Here is a 21,273-nt window from a genome sequence, read left to right on the forward strand (position 1 = left end):
GCGTCTAATATCACGCTAAACAGAAACGGGCTGAACACAGAGCCCTGATGTACTCCAACGGTGACAGAGAAGGGGTTGGTGTCACCAACAGCGGTCCTGACTATTGAATCGGAATCGCGGTACATGTCCCGGATAGTGTCAATATAGGTCTCAGGTACAGCCTTGGACCGCAGCGCCCACCAGATCATCTCACGAGGGACACAGTCAAAGGCCTTTTCCATATCCAGAAACAGGAAATGTAGAGGCGTGTTCTTTGCTCTGTATCCCTCCATGAGGATCCTCAGAGCAAATACAGGGTCCATCGTTCCGCACCCTGGCGGAAACCCATACTGACATCCCGAGACTGTACACTCCTGTCGGAGCCGAGCATCGATTATGCGCTCAAAGAGCTTCATGGTGTGAGACATAACCTTTATACCGCGATACTTGCTACACTCCCGCACCGAGCCCTTACCTTTGAAAACTGGAGTAATGATACTCAGCCTCCACTGGTTGGGTATCTTCCCGGTGAGGAGTATGCGGTTATAAATATCCGTGAGTATGCTCACACCCCGAGAGCCCATCGACTTCCACGCCTCTATAGCGATTCCGTCGGCTCCGACAGCTTTCCGATTCTTCATGCGGCGAAGGGCCGCCTCGACTTCCTCTGGCGTTATCGGTGGCACTAGTCCTTGATTCGGAGGGAGATCCGGAGGTTGCACCTCTTTGTGCTGGTTATTCAGCAGGTTGTGGAAGTAAGAGCGCCATCTCTCCTTTACCGCGCGATCCTCGCGTAGCAGCAGGAAATACGAATAAAGTTAACGTACCCCAAGTTTGTAAATTTATCTTATACCTTTAAACGAGCAATTCTTGTTTATTTATTAATGTTGTTTATTTTAAAAATTTGACTTTCATACATTTTGGCTGTGGTCCATTTTCTATGGAAGGGTAAATTTTTTTTTCGCGATTTCGGGGTTGGTCCCATAGTAAAATTTGCTCAGTATAATCCCAAAACCTCCCTGGCAACGGGAATGCAGTATTTATTAGCCACCCTGTATGGGAACCCCGGAATTTCATAACAAAAGTTAAAAGTTTAAAAAATCATAACTCGAAAACTACGAAAAATCGGCTAACATACATGGGGTATATTCTAATAGCCCACGACGTGAGGAATCTAAAAAAAATTTTTGGACGTCAAGATTTGGACCACCCTGTATATTTCGGGGATCTCAGAAACGGCTCTAACGATTTCGATGAAATTTGATTTATAGGGGATTTCGGGGGCGAAAAATCGTTCTAGCTAGATCTTATCTCTGCGAAAACGCGCATTTTTGAGTTTTTATATGTTTTCCGAGCAAAGCTCGGGTCTCCCAGATTTATTTAATCCCAAATTTATTTAATCAAATCGGGACTTTAACGTGGTAAAAAAGCACCGGTTCCTATTTCATAGCTTACTTTAAAACATAAAAGCTACACTTAGTTCCCTCAAATTTATTGAAAGGAAAAAACTTGGGTTCAAAATAGGACTTTAAACGTATTGTAATAAAGTTGAAATTAACTTGTGAGGCTTTCATCACGAACACGCTATGTTTATTTATGGTCAGTAAAAATTTAATGTTCTAATCTTAAAGAAATAATAACGAGCAAACTACTTGAGCGTGCAGAACGGTCAGTTATATCAAAAACCTCGTATTGTATCCTTGATGTTTATTTTAAAAGCAACCTTGACCTGTGAGGCGTAAGGATGACTTTTCAAAATAGCGCGATAAGAGGAATAGGAGGCTACGAAAGTAATCCGTTGATTGTTAGTTAGAGTTTTGGAAAATATATTTTCGAATACTATGGCATGTACAGTCGCCATCAGATATATCGGAGCGGCTAAGGTGCTCAAAAATATCCCAACATGCACTTTAATAAATAAATTATTTATTTAGGAAACCATAAGCATACATTTTTGAACACCTTGGCCGCTCTGATATACCTAATGACGTCTGTACTTATAGGCTATATGACTAATTTTCATTTATGGTATCAATCGATCGGGTTTGTTTTTAGGATCAAATGTCTCTATGGGACCCATTGCATTAAAGCAATACAAAAGTCAGAAATGATAGTCAAAGTCCGACTTCACTCGCGAAACGTCCCTCACAAAAGGATAGGTGAACGTGACGTCAAGGTCCCTGAGATCCCATCTTGTAGTATGGACAAAAAGAAGAAAATTGCGTCTTTGTCCGTGAAATATTGCGTTTATGTAGGTATATATGTAGTTGTTATACCATATTTTTTTGGATAAAATGTAAGGAATCGAATGGTACCCTTACTTTTATCGTTTTGGGAAGTTAAAAAAAAAAAACTTAAATTTTGAAACTTTCAGGTCCTGTATTATTGTAACATTTCCGTATATTATTTTAATATCCACATTATTGTGATAAATTGCTCATTTTTTACTATCTTTTTTTTTCATTTATTAAAGTTCTAAACAATTACATGAATCGCAGAGTTTCATGTATCTTAACTGCTAAGCCAAAAATGGCTTGTTTACAGCTAGAGTTCGGACTAAATGCACTACATAGGTACTTATGTTATAAAATTGTATACACATGTTACATTCAAGTTACGTTTTATAAAATATATTCATAATTACTAGATGATAACAGGTATTTTTTTACATCTTTTACTAGATTTTTCTATTTTACTAGATTTTGTTATAAAATTCAACCTGTATCATCATCCCTATTGTACATATACAAAACACGTAAGACATGGTTACCTTTGATTGTGACTAATTAGTTGCTAAACAAAGTGGTTAACATATTGTCAAGTCATTGACCACATTCAATCATTGTACCTATGTACATGTACATACACATCTTACATAACCCAGTAGGTAATTGGCGCCTCGTTGAGGTCAGCGCTGTACCCAGCTACGTGTGACGTGTCACCGTGACGTCACAAAGGCTCCATCGGACACAGGCCAGTAAAGGTACAGCTAAATTCGCTCACTGTCTTTTTGGACGAGGAAGAAAGAGAAGCATTGTGTGTGCAAAATCAAAAAAGCGGCCAAGTGCGAGTCGGACTCGCCCATGAAGGGTTCCGTATTTAGGCGATTTATGACGTATAAAAAAAAACTACTTATTAGATCTCGTTCAAACCAATTTTCGGTGGAAGTTTACATGGTAATGTACATCATATATTTTTTTTAGTTTTATCATTCTCTTATTTTAGAAGTTACAGGGGGGGGGACACACATTTTACAACTTTGGAAGTGTCTCTCGCGCAAACTATTCAGTTTAAAAAAAAATGATATTAGAAACCTCAATATCATTTTTGAAGACCTATCCATAGATACCCCACACGTATGGGTTTGATGAAAAAAAAAATTTTGAGTTTCAGTTCGAAGTATGGGGAACCCCAAAAATGTATTGTTTTTTTCTATTTTTGTGTGAAAATCTTAATGCGGTTCACAGAATACATCTACTTACCAAGTTTCAACAGTATAGTTCTTATAGTTTCGGAGAAAAGTGGCTGTGACATACGGACGGACAGACAGACGGACAGACGGACAGACAGACAGACAGACATGACGAATCTATAAGGGTTCCGTTTTTTGTCATTTGGCTACGGAACCCTAAAAATGGACGAATAAAATGGAATTAAAAATTTCTCACTACTCAATCACGGCTTTTTATTTAGCCATACAAACAAAACATACCTACATAATTTGCCACTGAAATTTGAACCTAATTGTTGGAAATAGAGTTGATTTTGCGTTTTTTTTTAAGTTGAACGAAATAAAGCAAAAGCGACTCTGTTCCAATTGAACATGGTTTTAATTACACCGAATCAGGTGTGTCTCACTCCGCGATTTCGTCGCTTTGCTACAGGTAGCTAAAAGTACATCCGTTCGGCCCCAATTTTGGGGAAAGCCGCGTGGCGCTGTCGCCACCTAGCGGCCATATCTGTGCTGATCGTAACAGACGCGTTTTGTTAGAGAGTGACTACCGTATTCGAACTTCAAGATATTCACAAGAGACGACACGTACTAGATCCATTCTAGATACGTTATAGTTTAGATTTCTACTAGTTCTCTTTTGCAGCGCAATTCGGGCAACCAATGTCACTTTTACGATTGATCGTGTTAGATATCTATTAGATGTGAATTAGATCTCTAAGTAATATCTTGTGGAAATCGTTCAAGAGTATCTCCAGAATCGCGGAAATGTTAAATTTGACAGGTTAGATCTTAAACATATCGTTATCGTATCTTGGTGATGTCTAAAAGATATCTAATAGATGTCTATTACAAAATCCGAATCGGGCCCTGAGTCTTCTGTACTTAGTACTCTTATTTATTCTGTGACCGAACTGAATAGGTACTATAGGTAGGACCGTGGGCCTTAGGAGGTTAAGAAATATTTCAATAAAATACATACCTACCATAAAATCGCTTTGGTCAGACGCATACTAATCCTAATCTCCATATTTTTTATACATCTATCTTTTATTATGGGACACACAGTGAGCTCAATAAGGCTTATGTGTTGTGGGAACTAGACGACTCAGGAAGGGTATTTATCACAAAAAAAAACAACGGGTTGCACTCAGGGAGTGCCGGCAGAAGTGAAAACTCAATCACTCTTGCAAAATGTCTGCAGCACTATGTATAATTGAGGTTAACGCCATCTAGCGTTATTTCGTCGCATTACTTGAAACCCCTAAGCACATCACTGTTAGTACTTGAGTTATATTAATACCAGTTAGATCGAAACTCACTAGATGGCATTTAAATCAATAAAGAAAAACTCATTGAAGTAACAGTTTTTCCAACCAATCACGTGACGTGACCGTCTTAAGGTCACGTGACCGTGACACCTGTTACGAGTTTAACGTTTTTTCCCCATCACAAAAAGTGCACAGTGCCGCTAAAGAAGTTTTCACTTCAAAAATATCTGTGACAAACACACAAATAAATTCCCTTACCAGGATTCGAACCCGGGGCCCTCCCTGCTTCAGAGGCAGGGTCTATCAACTAGCTGTGCTGGCTAGAGTGACGTAAAATAGCTGAATCGGTAAACGGTCTCACTGAGCTGACGGCGCTACCGCTCTAAATTTATGCGAGACCGAACACTTCAATTTCCCCAATATTAATGTAACTGACCCCAAATATCTGAATATATGTTTAGTCACAGAAGAAATAATAGTACTAGGTACAGAAGATTCACTCTCTAACAACACGCGTTTCTTACGACAGATATGACCGCTAGGTGGCGCAAGCGAGCAGGCGTCCGTTCCGTAGTGGTGCGCAGCAACCACTATGGCTAGACACCAAAATTGGTGTGAGCCGCATGTAATATATCAATGGAATAAAATCACAAAAATTAAAAAAAACTGTTTCGTTATAATATGAGTGTAACATAGTAAGTAGGCAAATAAACTGAGTAGGAGATGATGTGTTTGTATTGTACAATATAGATTCAGGAATGCCGCATTTGCTAATTTTAGCATAATACCCATGAAGCGCTTTCGTGCAAAATATGAACACAATAATTCATTAAGTTATCTACTGACCGCAGTAACTTTATAGATTACTTTAAATACAAGATTCTTCGTGCGCAAAACCTCCGCCTTTAGTCAGTAATTAACCCGTTATACCTCCAATATAAAGGCCTTAAGTCACGTCTAATTATAGTATAGGTAAGGTCGTCTGGCAACGCCCAGAAGCGCTCCTTTGAAATGCTCCAGAGCTCATAATACAGTCCATAGGGCTCATTCATAGCCATGATTACTACCGTTCGTTATTTTTGTCAACGCAACCGTACATAACTTCAGCAAACCACCTTAAACAAACCACGTATCCAAGCGACTTTAAACCTTATCACAACTGCGCAAAGCCTTCTTCATGTGTAGAAATAAATATGTAGCCGGTGCCTAGCACGCGTTTGAAAGTGCGTCGCAAAGCAAATTGTGTTTTATAGTTGGTTGGTTAGGTTGAGATTTGATTAAGGGTTATGGGAGCGTGATGTGTGATGCTACTCGATTTGAATCATATGGTTTTAAAACGCGAATAGCTGTTCAGGAGTGTTTAAGAGACTGGGTGAGGCGTGGGATTATTATGAGTATGAAATTACCATTCAGTCGCCTTCATTCGTTCATTCATTTCGATACGTATGGGCATAAAAAAATGTGTTTAATTATTTTATCATGATGATGCTGGTTTGTTCCTGATTTTTTGACGTTTTTATATACTCTTTGTAATATTTTTAATACAATAGTTTTTTCAGTGATTAGACCAAAATCGTACAAAACAACTCTGTCCTTTCCTGGCCTCAAACTATCCCCATACCAAATTTGATCTAAATCGGTTCAGCGCAGTTTAAGCCTGAAGAGGTAACAGACAAACGAACAGGCATACTTACTTTCGCATTTATAGATTAGATTAGATTATTTATTTCATGAAAAAAATTACAGTACAACTTTTCCTAAGCCAAAATTATAAGAATTTACATCACAATCGTAAAAAACTAAAAACTAACATGCAAGAATTCCATAAACCATTATATAATTTAATATTATATCTCCCAAAAAGGATCGTCAGGATATAATTCACAATATATACATTGTAGGTAATAGCTGTTAAATTTTAACCTAAATGGTTTTTCTTCAAAGAGCTTTGCTTAATACTTAAAGAGCTTTTCTCAATACTTAAAGACTTGTTTAAATAAACCTTTTAGACTCTAATTTAGTTCTCGCATTATTTAATCAAGCTTTTGACTAAGTACGTTACTATGTTATTAGGTAAGCCATTATTTGCAGTGACAGTTGGGCTTACTTGCCTATTTAATTTGTTTTGATTATATAAGTCTAACGTACAGTAATTAATTTAGTTAAATATTAGGTACAAATATTTTGAAAACCTGAAATTAGGTCTTTAGTTTAACCTGGCTAACTGCTTAAATATGAGCTTTTACATCGCATATGTATATTTAAAGTCAAAATTTGGTAAACAATCGCACCTACTCATAACATCTATATTTCGTAGAAACGCATTTTTTTTAAATTTAAACTATTTGTTTCAATAAATTCACTATATATATGTGTATTATTAAGCTTAACTACTACTTAATCTTAAATTAAAAAGATACCCGAAACGTCACTTTCAAGAGCTGACAGATCATATCCATTACACATTAATAACAAATAAAATACATATATCTGAGTAGACCTCCGTATAATTTTATATATATAACAAGCAACAACGGTTGCACTCCGGGAGTGCCGATAGAAGTGAAAACTCACCTCACTATGTTACCGACGCCCGGTAACACGATACATACGTTTAGCGGAGGTATTCTATTTATTTATTATATATTACTATCATTCTCAAATAAGATCACACTTTTTCATTGACATGTTTATTTACATACTGCCATGACAACGTCAAATTATTTGAACATAGGTAAAGACTAAAGAGTCTTGAAAAGGAGTCCGCAACATAAATGTCAAATAACATTGAGTTTTTCTTTATTGATTTAAATGCCATTTAAATTATGAGTCACCTTACGGGGCTTACGGTCACGTGATCGCCTTACGCCCCTTACGGTCACGTGATCGCCTTACGCTGTCTCGAGTTTATCATTTTTTCCCCACCTCAAAAAGTGCCCAGCGCCGCTAAAGAAGTTTTCACTTCAATAACATATCAGTAAGTTCAATCAAGTATAATATTATATCAAGTGATAATAAAAGTTATCGTTGCCAATTAGCATACATTTTCCGATGGTTGCGCCTGAGCCCGAGCCGAGCATCGAACCGGCACTTCACGCACGACTGAAACCACTGATCGTACTATTACGGTATCAACCGATACCACAGAACATAATAATAGTTATACAGTGGGAGGTCTTTATAGGTTTTAGTTCGTCTTAAAAAGGTTTCAAGTTACAGAGGTACATAATATAAAAAAAACCGGCCAAGTGCGAGTCGGACTCGCGCACGGAGGGTTCCGCACCGTCAACAAAAAATAGAGCAAAACAAGCAAAAAAACGGTCACCCATCCAAGTACTGACCCCGCCCGACGTTGCTTAACTTCGGTCAAAAATCACGTTTGTTGTATGGGAGCCCCACTTAAATCTTTATTTTATTCTGTTTTTAGTAGGTATTTGTTGTTATAGCGGCAACAGAAATACATCATCTGTGAAAATTTCAAATGTCCAGCTATCACGGTTCGTGAGATACAGCCTGGTGACAGACGGACGGACGGACGGACGGACAGCGGAGTCTTAGTAATAGGGTCCCGTTTTTACCCATTGGGTACGGAACCCTAAAAAAATGGTTTTTGAGGTAATTATAAAAACGCATTAAAGTACCTACAGCCTTGTTATTTCCTCCGAGTTGCAGAGGTTTGTTATAAAATTAATACGAGTTGTACATGTAGGGGATAAAAAACAAATACATACCTATCAGTGGCGGCGCGTCAAACATATTAGGCAAGTCGGGGCTAATTTGGCTTACATATTTCCTTTACAACTCTGCTCAAACGTCCAAAAACAGGCAAGCCGGTGGGAATCGGCTTTTATGGACGCGCCGCCACTGATACCTATATTTCTTCAAGTTATAGAGGTCAATGCACTGCAGTGGATTCTATCAACAGAATATCTGTTTCATTAAAATGTCAACTAAGTTGGTGTTTGTCTGGGCTCGAACCTGGGACACCGCCGTCGCATGCAGACAGGAAATATCCGCGCCATTAGCAAGTCCCCAGACGACTTCCGGCGCTAGGCTCGGTGGAAATTACTACTGAAACTGAAAAAAAATCTAATATGAAACTTTATCACGAAGGAAGTATGCTTCATCGTTTTCCCCACTTTAAAATATAATAAGAATTAAAAAAAAATGCTTTATTAGTTTGTGACTGCTACATAAAACATACTGTTTTATCTACACGCATATATAAGATATCTATGTTGTGTTCAGGAACCGCATGTTACGATGTCATTGCTGAAATCTGGCTTAATCGCTCATTTTACACGAAAGTGTAAATAAATATGACTACGAGCACGAAAAAGTTCAAAAAAATCCGCACACGAAGCGTCATCGTAGCGTAGCGTATGACATTTCTGTCGTCATGACGACAGGCGTAGCGTGATAAGAATAATAGGAATAAGAATAAGAAACCATTTATTGCAACACAAAAAGCATACAGGTTACAAAACATAAGATTTAAATAATAATAATAATTGTGCGGCAAAAGGAACGGGCTCAGCATACGCTGCGTCGGTCATTTCATTACAAATTGCCTGCGCAGCACTGATTTTCAGTCCGTCCCCTTCGCTGAACCACATTGACTTATATGCGGGTTAAAGGAAATTTTCCAAACAAAAAAACAACCACAGAGATAACATCTCTAGTTGATTGATACAGGCGTAAAAAACAAAACTTCTGACATAATCAAACAATAAAAAAATCTTCTTCATCTGACAAAGTAAGATCGTCGATACATCCGCCGAAGACATCTGACGTCAGAGTGACGCCATGATTTCAACTAATGAGATTTCACTTATAAAACAATTAGTCAATCACGCTTACGCGGTGCTTGCTGCCAGGAACTCTACGCGTCTCGTAATCGTAACGTTTTTAGGGTTCCGTACCCAAAGGGTAAAAACGGGACCCTATTACTAAGACTCCGCTGTCCGCTGCTCCGTCCGTCCGTCCGTCCGTCCGTCCGTCCGTCTGTCACCAGACTGTATCTCACGAACCGTGATAGTTAGACAGTTGAAATTTTCACAGATGATGTATTTCTATTGCCGCTATAACAACAAAAACTAAAAATAGAATAAAATAAAGATTTAAGTGGGGCTCCCATACAACAAACGTGATTTTTGACCGAAGTTAAGCAACGTCGGGCGGGGTCAGAGGGTGGGGAGAGGATGGGTGACCGTTTTTTTGCTTGTTTTGCTCTATTTTTTGTTGATGGTGCGGAACCCTCCGTGCGCGAGTCCGACTCGCACTTGGCCAGTTTTACTATACGCTTACGCGGCGCTTAAGGTTCCGTCACACAGGCGCGTTTTCAGGGCGAGGCGTAGGCGTTTTGTATGTAAAAGCGGCGCCCCCCGCTCACGCCCCGCCCGGAAAACGCGCCTGTGTGACGAAGCCTTTACGCTTACGCTTCGTGTGTTGAGGACCTAACTCGACTGCTGGTCCAATTAAAATCAGTTCCTTCACTGGCAGGCAAGAAACCATAAATATTTTAATTCAAGTTTGGAACAAACATTGACGTCCAGGCAATTCAGCCGGGATTTGAAATCAACACACTTTGAATAGATAGAAACTGTCTGGATATTCTAAATTCGAATTTAAAGCTGTGTTTAGTTAATTTATTTTCTCAGTTAAGGCCCAGTAGGTTCGTGTTTTTCTCTCTGAGCGTAAGCGTGAGTGACATGGATGTGCGTGCTCGGGACCGCGGATATCATGTTTTTGGATTGTTATTTTTATGTGTTTTAATAATAAAAAAGTAATCGCTGAAATCACTTTCCTTCCAGCATATTATTGCTAATTTTTTGAAATATTTATACATATTTTTAGTTTTTGTGCAAAAAATATGAAAAAAATTAAGTGCATTTTACACCGTCCTATGTTCGAGCGAAAGTCAAAAATTCAGGATTCGAAGCGCTGAAATCCCTAGAGAAAGGCAATACGGATGCCAAAAACATTTTACAACAATTTTTTTGGCATCCGTATTGTGATTGAAAGCATTACGAATTTCAAAAACTTCTTTCTCTGAACCTATTGCACCTTAAATGGATTACCGGCTTGGGAATTGAAATTTTAAGTAAGATTGAATTTGATTAAATAATAGAGCTATATTGTAGATGTACAAATTACTCGGTTTAACAACTTATTATTTCTAAAAGTTTTCGTAACGAAAACTGTTGTTGTATTTAATTAAATAGATAAGCAATTAAACCCCAAAATTAAGCAGTCCAAACATCGTTTCACATCAAAAATATCACGTCAACGGTTTTAAGATTTAATTAAAGGGCCGACAAAGGGTACGCACACCCATGATGGTCCCGCGTAGTATGAAAAGGTAACAAGTCTGTGCATAATTATTACGAATTCAGTCGTTTGGTGACTAATAGGGCTACATAATTGATAAAAGCCGCTCGCCTCAATGCGCCCGTATCCGCATCCCATCAAACCACCTTGCTCATATTTTTAACCTCTTCATGTTTATGACCTCCTGGTAGCTAAGAGAGGCGAAAGTGTAATTTGAAATACCTATATTTTTGAGTTACCTCTACAAAAATACAAATATGATTAATAATAAATAAGTATTTTGTATTTTGATGGTAGATTTTTTCTTGCTACCGGAGTTGGTTTAAGTAAAACTAAGGCTGTCTATAGGTAATGTTTATACCTAAAATAAAAGTAAGCGCATTCATAACCTCGAGTCCTCACAAACCCCCACTCTAGAGGGGGTGGTCAAAAATGTAAAGGGCGAAATTAAATTCCGCTCGTCTCATAAAGTATAGAATTACGTCATTATGCTCAAAGGGAGATGCCGTGGACATTTGAGGCTTTTATAACGTTTTTTTAATATAATGGGATTTTAGCATGGCCTGAAAGGTTAAATCTTAATAAATAATAATGTACACTATTAGGCGAACAAACTTAAACAAAAAACAGTCGATTAAATGTTTAGTTAGCGTTTAACCTGCGACGCATTACAAAGGCTCATCGATCACACCGTTCTCAACTCTAATCCTCAGTAAATAAGAGCGCCAACAATCGCATTCGTACTTTTGTAATTTAACCCATAGACAATGAAGCACGGAAGACGCCATTACTGCACTAAGGAGTTCCAGATTCAAATCTAATACCGCGTGACGATCGCGCGCGATACACTGGGACGTTTGCTCGGGAATTCTGACATCTATCAAACCAACGCGACTCATTATGAACTTTACACATTCACAATATGGTCTATTATTCTTTAAGCATATGTAACACGTGTTCTCACGGAGCGTTTGTGAGACAGTAATAGGAAAATTGTAACGGTTGACGTTCGTCAAAACATTTTTAGAAGAATTTAGACGGTATTTTTAAAGCGGTAAGGAGTGAAATTTCGGTGGACGACGGTAAATAAAATGTTGCCGCGGCGAAATGGACTGTCGCATATGTTTAAGGATGTAATGGTTTATTCTAAATTTAAACGTGTGTTATAATAGTGGTTATGTCACGACTTTGTGAAAGATACGAGGGTTGCTCCTTGTTTGGTGGAGTCGTGATGGTGCCATGAATGGACGGTAGACGTGTGTTTACGTAATTGTTTGGTTGCATCCGGTTCACAGAAACCTCTAAAGTGGCTTCAACTCTTTATATATCTAGTGGCTCTGTGAGCTGTAGACCTCGCGAGCATAGATTAGCGATTTTCTCGTAATGTGTTAATCATACAGGATTGTGACTCTTGGAGACCCTATACATCTCTAAGGATAATTTGATAAACTATGTTATTTTTTAGTTCTGACACTTAGAGACATTTACACCTCTAAATAGGTTTAGATTTTTTTTCCATGTATCTGTTTTGTTTTTATTTTAATATTATTATTATAGTTTTTTTATGTAATTCGACATTAAGAGACCTTATACATCTCTAAGTAATTGTATTACGTTAGTTTGATTTGGTAGTTGTAGTTGTATTTAATAATTGTTGATGTATAATTATTATTATTTTGCTTGTATGTAAATTCAATGTTGACGTGTAAAAGTGCCCTTGTGGCCTATTTGCTGAATAAATGTTGAAGTTGAAGTTGAAGTTGAATAAATGTATGGCGTCGCCGTTTAGAATAATTCAGAAAATTTAGATGACAAAAAAAAAAAACATTTTTTTAGGACTACTTAAATAAAAGCTTGTATAAATGAAACGAATACGCTTAGCCCGCGCTTGATCAATCAATAATACAAATTTTACAAAAAAATATGTCACAGCAATCAAATACTGGGGATCGAACCAGGGAGCTCCCTACTTCAAAGCGAATGTTTGCAAACTGCGCCATGATAGCTCTTAGTTTAGCAAATTATCCGGAAACCTTATTTTTTATGATCTAATTACAATTTAATCCAGATTCCGACATTTTATACATATATTCCAAATTATTATATTAAAGGAAAAAAAAAAAGTTACGCCACCCCAAAGGCGTGTATACATAAGGGAAGGAATGGTATGATTTGCCAGGTAGGCTTCCGTAGCTTAATTTTATTGGTTAAGAGCAACACACGGATTGTGGAGGATGCGGGTTCAAGTCCTGCCGGAAGCGTAACTTTTTCAATTTTTTCCTCTTTTAATCTGCTTGTTAATTGTTTTTATATACCAACTAGTGTTTTTATTGTTCATAGGTGAGTCTCAGCAACATGGGGATGAGTGCAGCTACAGTTATATAAGTAAGTAAAATACCTACGTACAACGCACGCGACCTATTTCCATTCACGCTGCTCATTATGAACTGTGACGTCACTACTTGCGACCGCAAAAAAGTTTTTTAATTTTCGCGAGGAATTGAAAGTCATCAGGAATTTTGGCTTGAACTGTAAAGGAGTACAGCAAGTTATACCATCACATCATTTGATTATACATGAAAAGGCTAGTTGTATACCTATATGTTGTTGTTCTTTGGGAAAAGGAGTACCTACAATCATATTACTACAATTGCTTCGTTATATAAGTGTATTTATTGTGTTTTAAGTAACAGAACTATATCTGCCTGTTATAACAATAAAATCATTTTGTAAACTCAATACCGAACTTACCAAGAATTAATGTTTATACAAAAAACAGTATTACCTGGAAAGGATCGAATAGCAAACTCCAACTTTGTAATAATACTTACAATAACCTCGTTTACCTTCCGAAGTAGATACAGACCGAATATTCTCTTATTTACGTTCAGCTGCGCTGGGAGACAACAAATTATGAAAATATCTATACCTTTAGATTCTAGCATCTTTCTCGCTCTAGAGGAAATTAGAAGCAAAAATAAAAGATATGGCGCGCCGCGCGAAACTTGTGATGGAAGATATGACCATCGAACGGGTTTTTAGGGTTCCGTAGCCAAATGGCAAAAAACGGAACCCTTATAGATTCGTCATGTCTGTCTGTCTGTCCGTCTGTCTGTCCGTCCGTATGTCACAGCCACTTTTCTCCGAAACTATAAGAACTATACTGTTGAAACTTGGTAAGTAGATGTATTCTGTGAACCGCATTAAGATTTTTACACAAAAATAGAAAAAAAACAATAAATTTTTGGGGTTCCCCATACTTCGAACTAAAACTCAAAATTTTTTTTTTCATCAAACCCATACGTGTGGGGTATCTATGGATAGGTCTTCAAAAATGATATTGAGGTTTCTAATATCATTTTTTTCTAAACTGAATAGTTTGCGCGAGAGACACTTCCAAAGTGGTAAAATGTGTGTCCCCCCCCCCCCTAACTTCTAAAATAAGAGAATGATAAAACTAAAAAAAATATATGATGTACATTACCATGTAAACTTCCACCGAAAATTGGTTTGAACGAGAGCAAGTAGTTTTTTTTTAATACGTCATAAATCGCCTAAATACGGAACCCTTCATGGGCGAGTCCGACTCGCACTTGGCCGCTTTTTTACTAGTATCCGACCGAACCCGAAGGTTTCGCTGTTTTTTTGCCGAAACCGAAGGTTCGGTTGTGTACTAGTCACAGTTGAAAGCGAACTTATGGCCGAACATATGATTTTTATCCAATAACCGAAACGACGACCCCGAAAGGTTCGGCAGTTTTTTGGCCGAAATCGAAACTTTAGCAGAAACATAATTTTTATGCTGAAACCTACCTAAACCGAAACCGAAACTTCGGTCGGACATTCGTTTTTAACTTTTATCTCAATTTCTCCGAAAATATACTTTTGTTTAAAATTTTGCTTGTCAGATCCCTCGGCTATATCAGTACCTAGCTATTTCATTCTAAAATTATACTGCTATGGTATGCAGGGAAACGACATAGTACCTGCAACTGAAAATTATCGACAATTAGACGTATTTTCGTGGTTTTTCTTCTATCGAGCCGATTTTACCTTTTAAGGTTTTAATTGGAGCCTGCCCTAGCAAATGTAGCATAGTTTCAGTGTGAATTTCATGGCATTTTCATTTGATAAATCGTCTAAAAGTTCTATAGGTATATTATCTTTTCATTTTGTTACATTTCTTTCAGTGCACAGCGTCGATTGTGAATACCTAAGTGAATAACATAATTTACTGGCATCCAGTTTGAAAACCGGTAAAAACAATCTTGGATTCTCAAAGTTGGACTTGCTAACTCAGTTAATAAAGTTCTGCAACTCAATCTCACAACTATCGACGCGAAACTTTAAAAAATAATCAACTTCCTTGATATTCTGAATTTAATTATCTTTTCTAGACTAGTAGTGAAGTGATTTAAAAGTAAACTACAAGTATAAGTGAGCTTGCAAAACTTTTATTGGCTTCCTGAAGTTCAAAAGCTACACTTCCTATTACTTAATAATACTGATACAAAGGCAGCCGTTTATCTAAACTAGGGAATGTAAAACGGCTTTTAATTGTAGGAAATTTCGGTTAATAACCGGTTACTAACCGGTTTTTCCATACAATTAAAAACCGGTTCACATTCCGTAATCTAAACCTTGTTTTTAGGGTTCCGTAGCCAAATGGCAAAAAACGGAACCCTTATAGATTCGTCATGTCTGTCTGTCTGTCTGTCCGTCCGTCTGTCCGTCTGTCCGTCTGTCCGTCTGTCTGTCCGTCCGTCTGTCCGTCTGTCTGTCCGTCCGTATGTCACAGCCACTTTTCTCCGAAACTATAAGAACTATACTGTTGAAACTTGGTAAGTAGATGTATTCTGTGAACCGCATTAAGATTTTCACACAAAAATAGAAAAAAAAAACAATAAATTTTTGGGGTTCCCCATACTTAGAACTGAAACTCAAAAATTTTTTTTTCATCAAACCCATACGTGTGGGGTATCTATGGATAGGTCTTCAAAAATGATATTGAGGTTTCTAATATCATTTTTTTCTAAACTGAATAGTTTGCGCGAGAGACACTTCCAAAGTGGTAAAATGTGTGTCCCCCCCCCCCCTGTAACTTCTAAAATAAGAGAATGATAAAACTAAAAAAAATATATGATGTACATTACCATGTAAACTTCCACCGAAAATTGGTTTGAACGAGATCTAGTAAGTAGTTTTTTTTTTATACGTCATAAATCGCCTAAATACGGAACCCTTCATGGGCGAGTCCGACTCGCACTTGGCCGCTTGTTTATTTCCAAGATACTAAAAATGATGTTTTTTTATGCCGACACCGAAACTTCGATCGGGCACTACCGAAAATACAATGAAAATACAATGTTGTAAGTTTCGGCATGGCCGGAAGTTTCAACAGTTTTTTTGGCCGAAACATGGTTTTTATGCCGAAACCTGCCGCAACCGAAACTTCGTTCGGTCGTACACCTTTTCTCTGTACTGTTATCTCTTACAAACACTATAGGTGTACTTATACATTATATAGTTAGTATATGTTCGCTTAGTAATCGGAGCAGAAAACGATTTATTTACACAGTAACTTGTACCACACACCTATACTGTGTCTAGAGTCGCAAAAAGTTCAACAAACATATTCCTCGAAACATCTGAACTGTTGTATATAAATGACACGTATTTTACGCGTGAAATGTAGGCACAGTGTTGCCCTAAACATCTCTAAATCGCGCCACGTGCCTTGAAATCGAGACTCAAAAACATCCTAACTCAACCTTCCGAACTTGATATCACTCCGTTCGTATAACAACGAAACGCAACCTTGTTCTAAAGAACTAAAGTAGAATTTCGAGTGAATAAGGAAGTTTGATAAGATCGTGCGGAAGTTACGGCTAGACATCTGAAGTTACATCACGAAGGTGTATGTTAAAGTTTTTCACTAGAAGTACAAAGTTTATTGTTCTTGGTAGCGAAAATACGTCCTAGTTTGGAGTATACTGAAGTTTCAGCCGCGTTCAAAATGTACTTTACATCGTAATTGTTTTTAAATATTTAATAGAATCAGGCGCGACTTTGCGGAAATCCATATAAACTCAAAAAGTTTTAGTACAAAAGTAAAGTAAGTGGTGGTTTGTTATATTTGTTTGCGTATTTATTTTCGCGGTGGCAACATTAAATTGCATGCAAAAAATACGCAAGTAAGTACAACGGGTTAGAGTCTGTGCGGAAAAAAAAAGTCGTGGAATGTATGGGGCCCAATACAATCCACGACTCTTCTCTTTCCGCACAGACTCTAGTAGTATTATTTCGCTTATTAAAAAGTAATATTTTTGTTTGAATCGAAATCGTTAATTTACGGAATATTACTTATCGTTTAGGTATTTTGTTGACAAGAAAAATAATGCGATGAAATTGGTTAAGTTGTGTGAATTTCGTCAGTGAACCGAGCACAATTTATGTGCCTTAACGAGCAATGCTTATAAGATGTCACAGCGATACGATACAGATTCGTCAGTGTCAAAAAAAGTGACATTTTTCAACCAAAAATGAAACTTTTGACACTGACAGATCAGTATCATATCGCTGTGACATCTTATAAACAGTGTTCGAATGGGCCGTACGTTCTAACACATTTAGTATTCGGTTCACGTATCGTAGCTACTGGTCGTAGTGTCCGCATATCTTGCGTCCCTCTCACCCTCAAGGGTGCTTCAATCGCTATCTCATTCACTGCATTCGATTGCAGAAGATTTGGATGGATTTTGCTTTGTGCTTTGTTTCATATAATCTGAGTTTGATATTGGAATTCAGATATATATTCGGTTTGTTTTTGTGAAATTTCGATATTGGAATTGAGACATATTCGGTTTGTTTTTGTAAAATTTGGTAACGATATTAAATTTCACGGAGTATTTAAATGATCATTTTAGAGATTCCTTTTGTTTTATGTACTCTTGTTATTCGGATTTATGAAGTTAATTAAACAGTTCGTTGTTGTTCGGTAGTTGCTTCACAGAATAAATAATAGTACTAGGTACAGAAGATTCACTCCCTAACAAAACGCGTCTATTACGACAGATATGACCGCTAGGTGGCGCAAGCGCGAGCAGGCGTCCGTTCCGTAGCGGTGCGCGGAAACTACTATAGCTAGACACCAAAATTGGTGTGGGCCGCATGTACTTGTAGCGACGCGATGAAATCGCGGAGTGAGCCACGCCTGGATGCTTTTAGTAAAGTGATAGCTGGACTTTACAAAATAGGCATCTAAAGCATTCTTTACGTACCATTTTAAACGTACCATTGTACGTTACAAGACTAATTATTCTTCACACGCACACTTCCACGTTAGTTCACTGCATAAGCTATCAATTACACTTTAAGGGCCACCCCCCACTATAGTTCGTTTTTTTTAGCATTAGAAAGAAGGTAAGCGATCTTGATATGTCTTTTAATTGAAAAACGCTTTTTAAAAATCAGTAACTATTACTTATGAAAGCAGAAGAATATAAATGATCGTATTAGATTCATAATTGTTACATATTTGCCGTGACTTATTTATAAAACGTGTTTTTCAATAAAAAGACACATCAAGATTGTTTACCTTATTTCTAATGCTAAAAAAAACGAACTATAGCGTCTCCCAAAGGTAGGTGTCTAGCAACTATGGTTGCTGCTCGACGCAACGTTGGCGCAACTGCGCAGCGACGCCATTTTTCATAGCGCTGACTAGACGCCGACGCTCAAAAGACGCCAGTGTAGGGTGGCTTTAAACAACATTAATGAGACTATTCTCGAGACGACTATTTAAAGTTCAACCGGTTCCTTACTTTAAATATAATTTCATCTATTTTTCTCAAACATGCAATGAAATGTCGTCGCTCCGGGCGTCATATCAGGCTTCGAAGTATCACGTTTAGGGCGGAGCAACTCCAGAGAACTGTAAAGGAATTTCATACGAAATTGAAGGCCTAGGCCGGGAAGTAATTTTTTTTTAATTCTAATGTAAACATGGGGTCTGTGTCCGTGAACAGGCTAAACACGGCTGTTTAATTTTTTTTTTAATATTTTTAGTGAACGAATGGTTATCGGACCAAAATATCCGTGTTAACGCCTGTTATACACGAACGTACTGATATTAAGAATACGAATCTGTATGATTCAATGTGTTGATGAATAAATTTAAAATTGTGTCTATACGTAAGTCACCAGAGACCATAGACAATATTTAAAATCCTCTGCATTTATTTTATTTATAGAAATTGAGATTCTTATTATCAGATTGTGTATAATGGCCCTAATAAGGTCTATTAGAACACCCGCAAAATACGGACGACTTCCGTAAAAAAAAAACAATTATGGCGGGATTGGAAGGAAAATTAAAAACCTTTTGTTGTGAAGTTGGATTTTTATTATAAAGATTATAAATTTGTTTTTTTTGAGTGGTGTATTTTTTATTTCATTGCATGTTTGAGAAAAGCACTATACATGCCTAGCCGTGAAAAGGTCTTGCCGGCTTCGTATCACTATCCGGCCTCCCTACGGTCGGCCGGCTATACCTACTCACCCGGCAAGCCCTTCTTTCCCGGCGTCTGCAGTAATGTACTATTTTTTTTATTTACAGTTGCAACTCCTCAACGGAGATGATCTGACGGTGAAGGTACAACTAACTCATTAACCACCTTTTCTCACCGCTTACCCGACTGGGCACGACCACCTAAGGCTTTGCTTATATGGTTCATACACATATTTTATAGTAGGTACCATCCTCCTAAGGTTTGGTCATACAAATTAAAAATCCTAACTTTGCTATTTAAATCCGAACCTATAGTGTAGGAAATAGAGTTTTTGTTGTTTTGTTCAAAAAGTTAACGGAACAAAACAATTAAATCTCTATTTCCTACATTATAGGTTCGAATTTCAATAGCAAATTTAGGATTTTTAGTTAGCTAGGATCGTGAGCCTTAGGAGGATATGTTTATATTTATGTATGATTTGTTTAGATTACTAATATTTATTTCCATTGAATACATTCCCTCCCATTTTAACGAAATAATATGTTATACCACAACGTAACCGATGATGTTACATGCTCAAATCTACACATCACACAATGTTATAATTAATTAAAAAATGTATTATACCCACTTACGTACTTACAGCGCTACTAAAACCCTCTAACAGTAATAATTTACACGGTAAACTAAGATTTCTTTAAAATACATTTTTAAGTACATATGTAATTGTATATGATGCTTCGTATAAAATTAAATAGTGTGTTACATATAACCCGCCTTTATGAATACTACTGAAAGTCCCTTATAAATAAACGCATGTGTATTAGGTACATAGTTTATTTGATAATACAATATTAGAATAAAATGGCTAATGCAAATATATACCTACCTATCAATTTCCCATCCACGCACCCCCTTAAAAGTGTTTAGAATAGTCAAAAGCACGTGCAACAACTGTGATTTTAATAATGTATAATGTATAAAACATGCTCTATATATAGAATCGGTCTCCGATAAGTCCGATGACCTAAATGGTCACTACGAGTCCAATTTCAGAAAATATGTTGTAATAGCCCTGACTATTTTGACATAGCTTATTTGATAATACAATAGAATAAAATGGAAAATGTAAATGTATACCTTTAGAGCCACCACACACTAGCGTCTCCCGAGCATTGTCGTCTAGTCAACTCTATGGCTGCTGTTCGACGCAACGTTGGCGTAACTGCGCAGCGACGCCATTTTCCATAGCGCTGACCAGACGCCGACGCTCAAAAGACGCTAGTGTCGGGTTCCTTAATGAGCAATTTCTCGTCCACGCACCCCCTTAAAATTCTTTAGAATAGTCAAAAGCACGTGCTTATACGTGTTGCTACACGTGTAGCAACTGTGATTTTAATAATGTATAAAATATGTCGTATAAATGGAATTGGTCTCCGATAAGTTCGAGTTCGATGACCTAACTAAATGGTCACTTCGAGTCAAATTTCATAAAATATGTTATAATAGCTCTGACTATTTTGAAAACGAATACAGCAATCATGGAATCGTGGTCGTTCGCATTTCTTTCTAGCAATTACGTCTACATTGGGAAATTATTTTGATGATCACGCATCAGAATATTTATAGAATTTTATATAAATAGGGGCATCCTAATGATATGACATGTAGTATATATATTATACCTACATATTATGAAATTGTCATAACAAGGTAAGATAAATCAGTGGTG

At 37.3% G+C, this 21,273-nt stretch overlaps 1 protein-coding gene across 3 annotated transcripts in view; it reads left to right on the forward strand.

Annotated features, from left to right (window-relative positions):
* The window catches only part of LOC134662745 (teneurin-m), a 333,160-nt gene that overhangs the window by 58,005 nt on the left and 253,882 nt on the right, over positions 1-21,273 (forward strand). For all 3 annotated transcript variants that reach the window (XM_063519017.1, XM_063519020.1, XM_063519021.1), the window contains exon 2: positions 13,372-13,416. In XM_063519017.1, the coding sequence (XP_063375087.1) occupies positions 13,372-13,416 (45 nt within the window). The remainder of the gene's footprint in view (positions 1-13,371; positions 13,417-21,273) is intronic.

This window comes from Cydia amplana, chromosome 3, assembly GCF_948474715.1.
Source record: "Cydia amplana chromosome 3, ilCydAmpl1.1, whole genome shotgun sequence".
In the NCBI taxonomy this organism is placed as follows: domain Eukaryota; kingdom Metazoa; phylum Arthropoda; class Insecta; order Lepidoptera; family Tortricidae; genus Cydia; species Cydia amplana.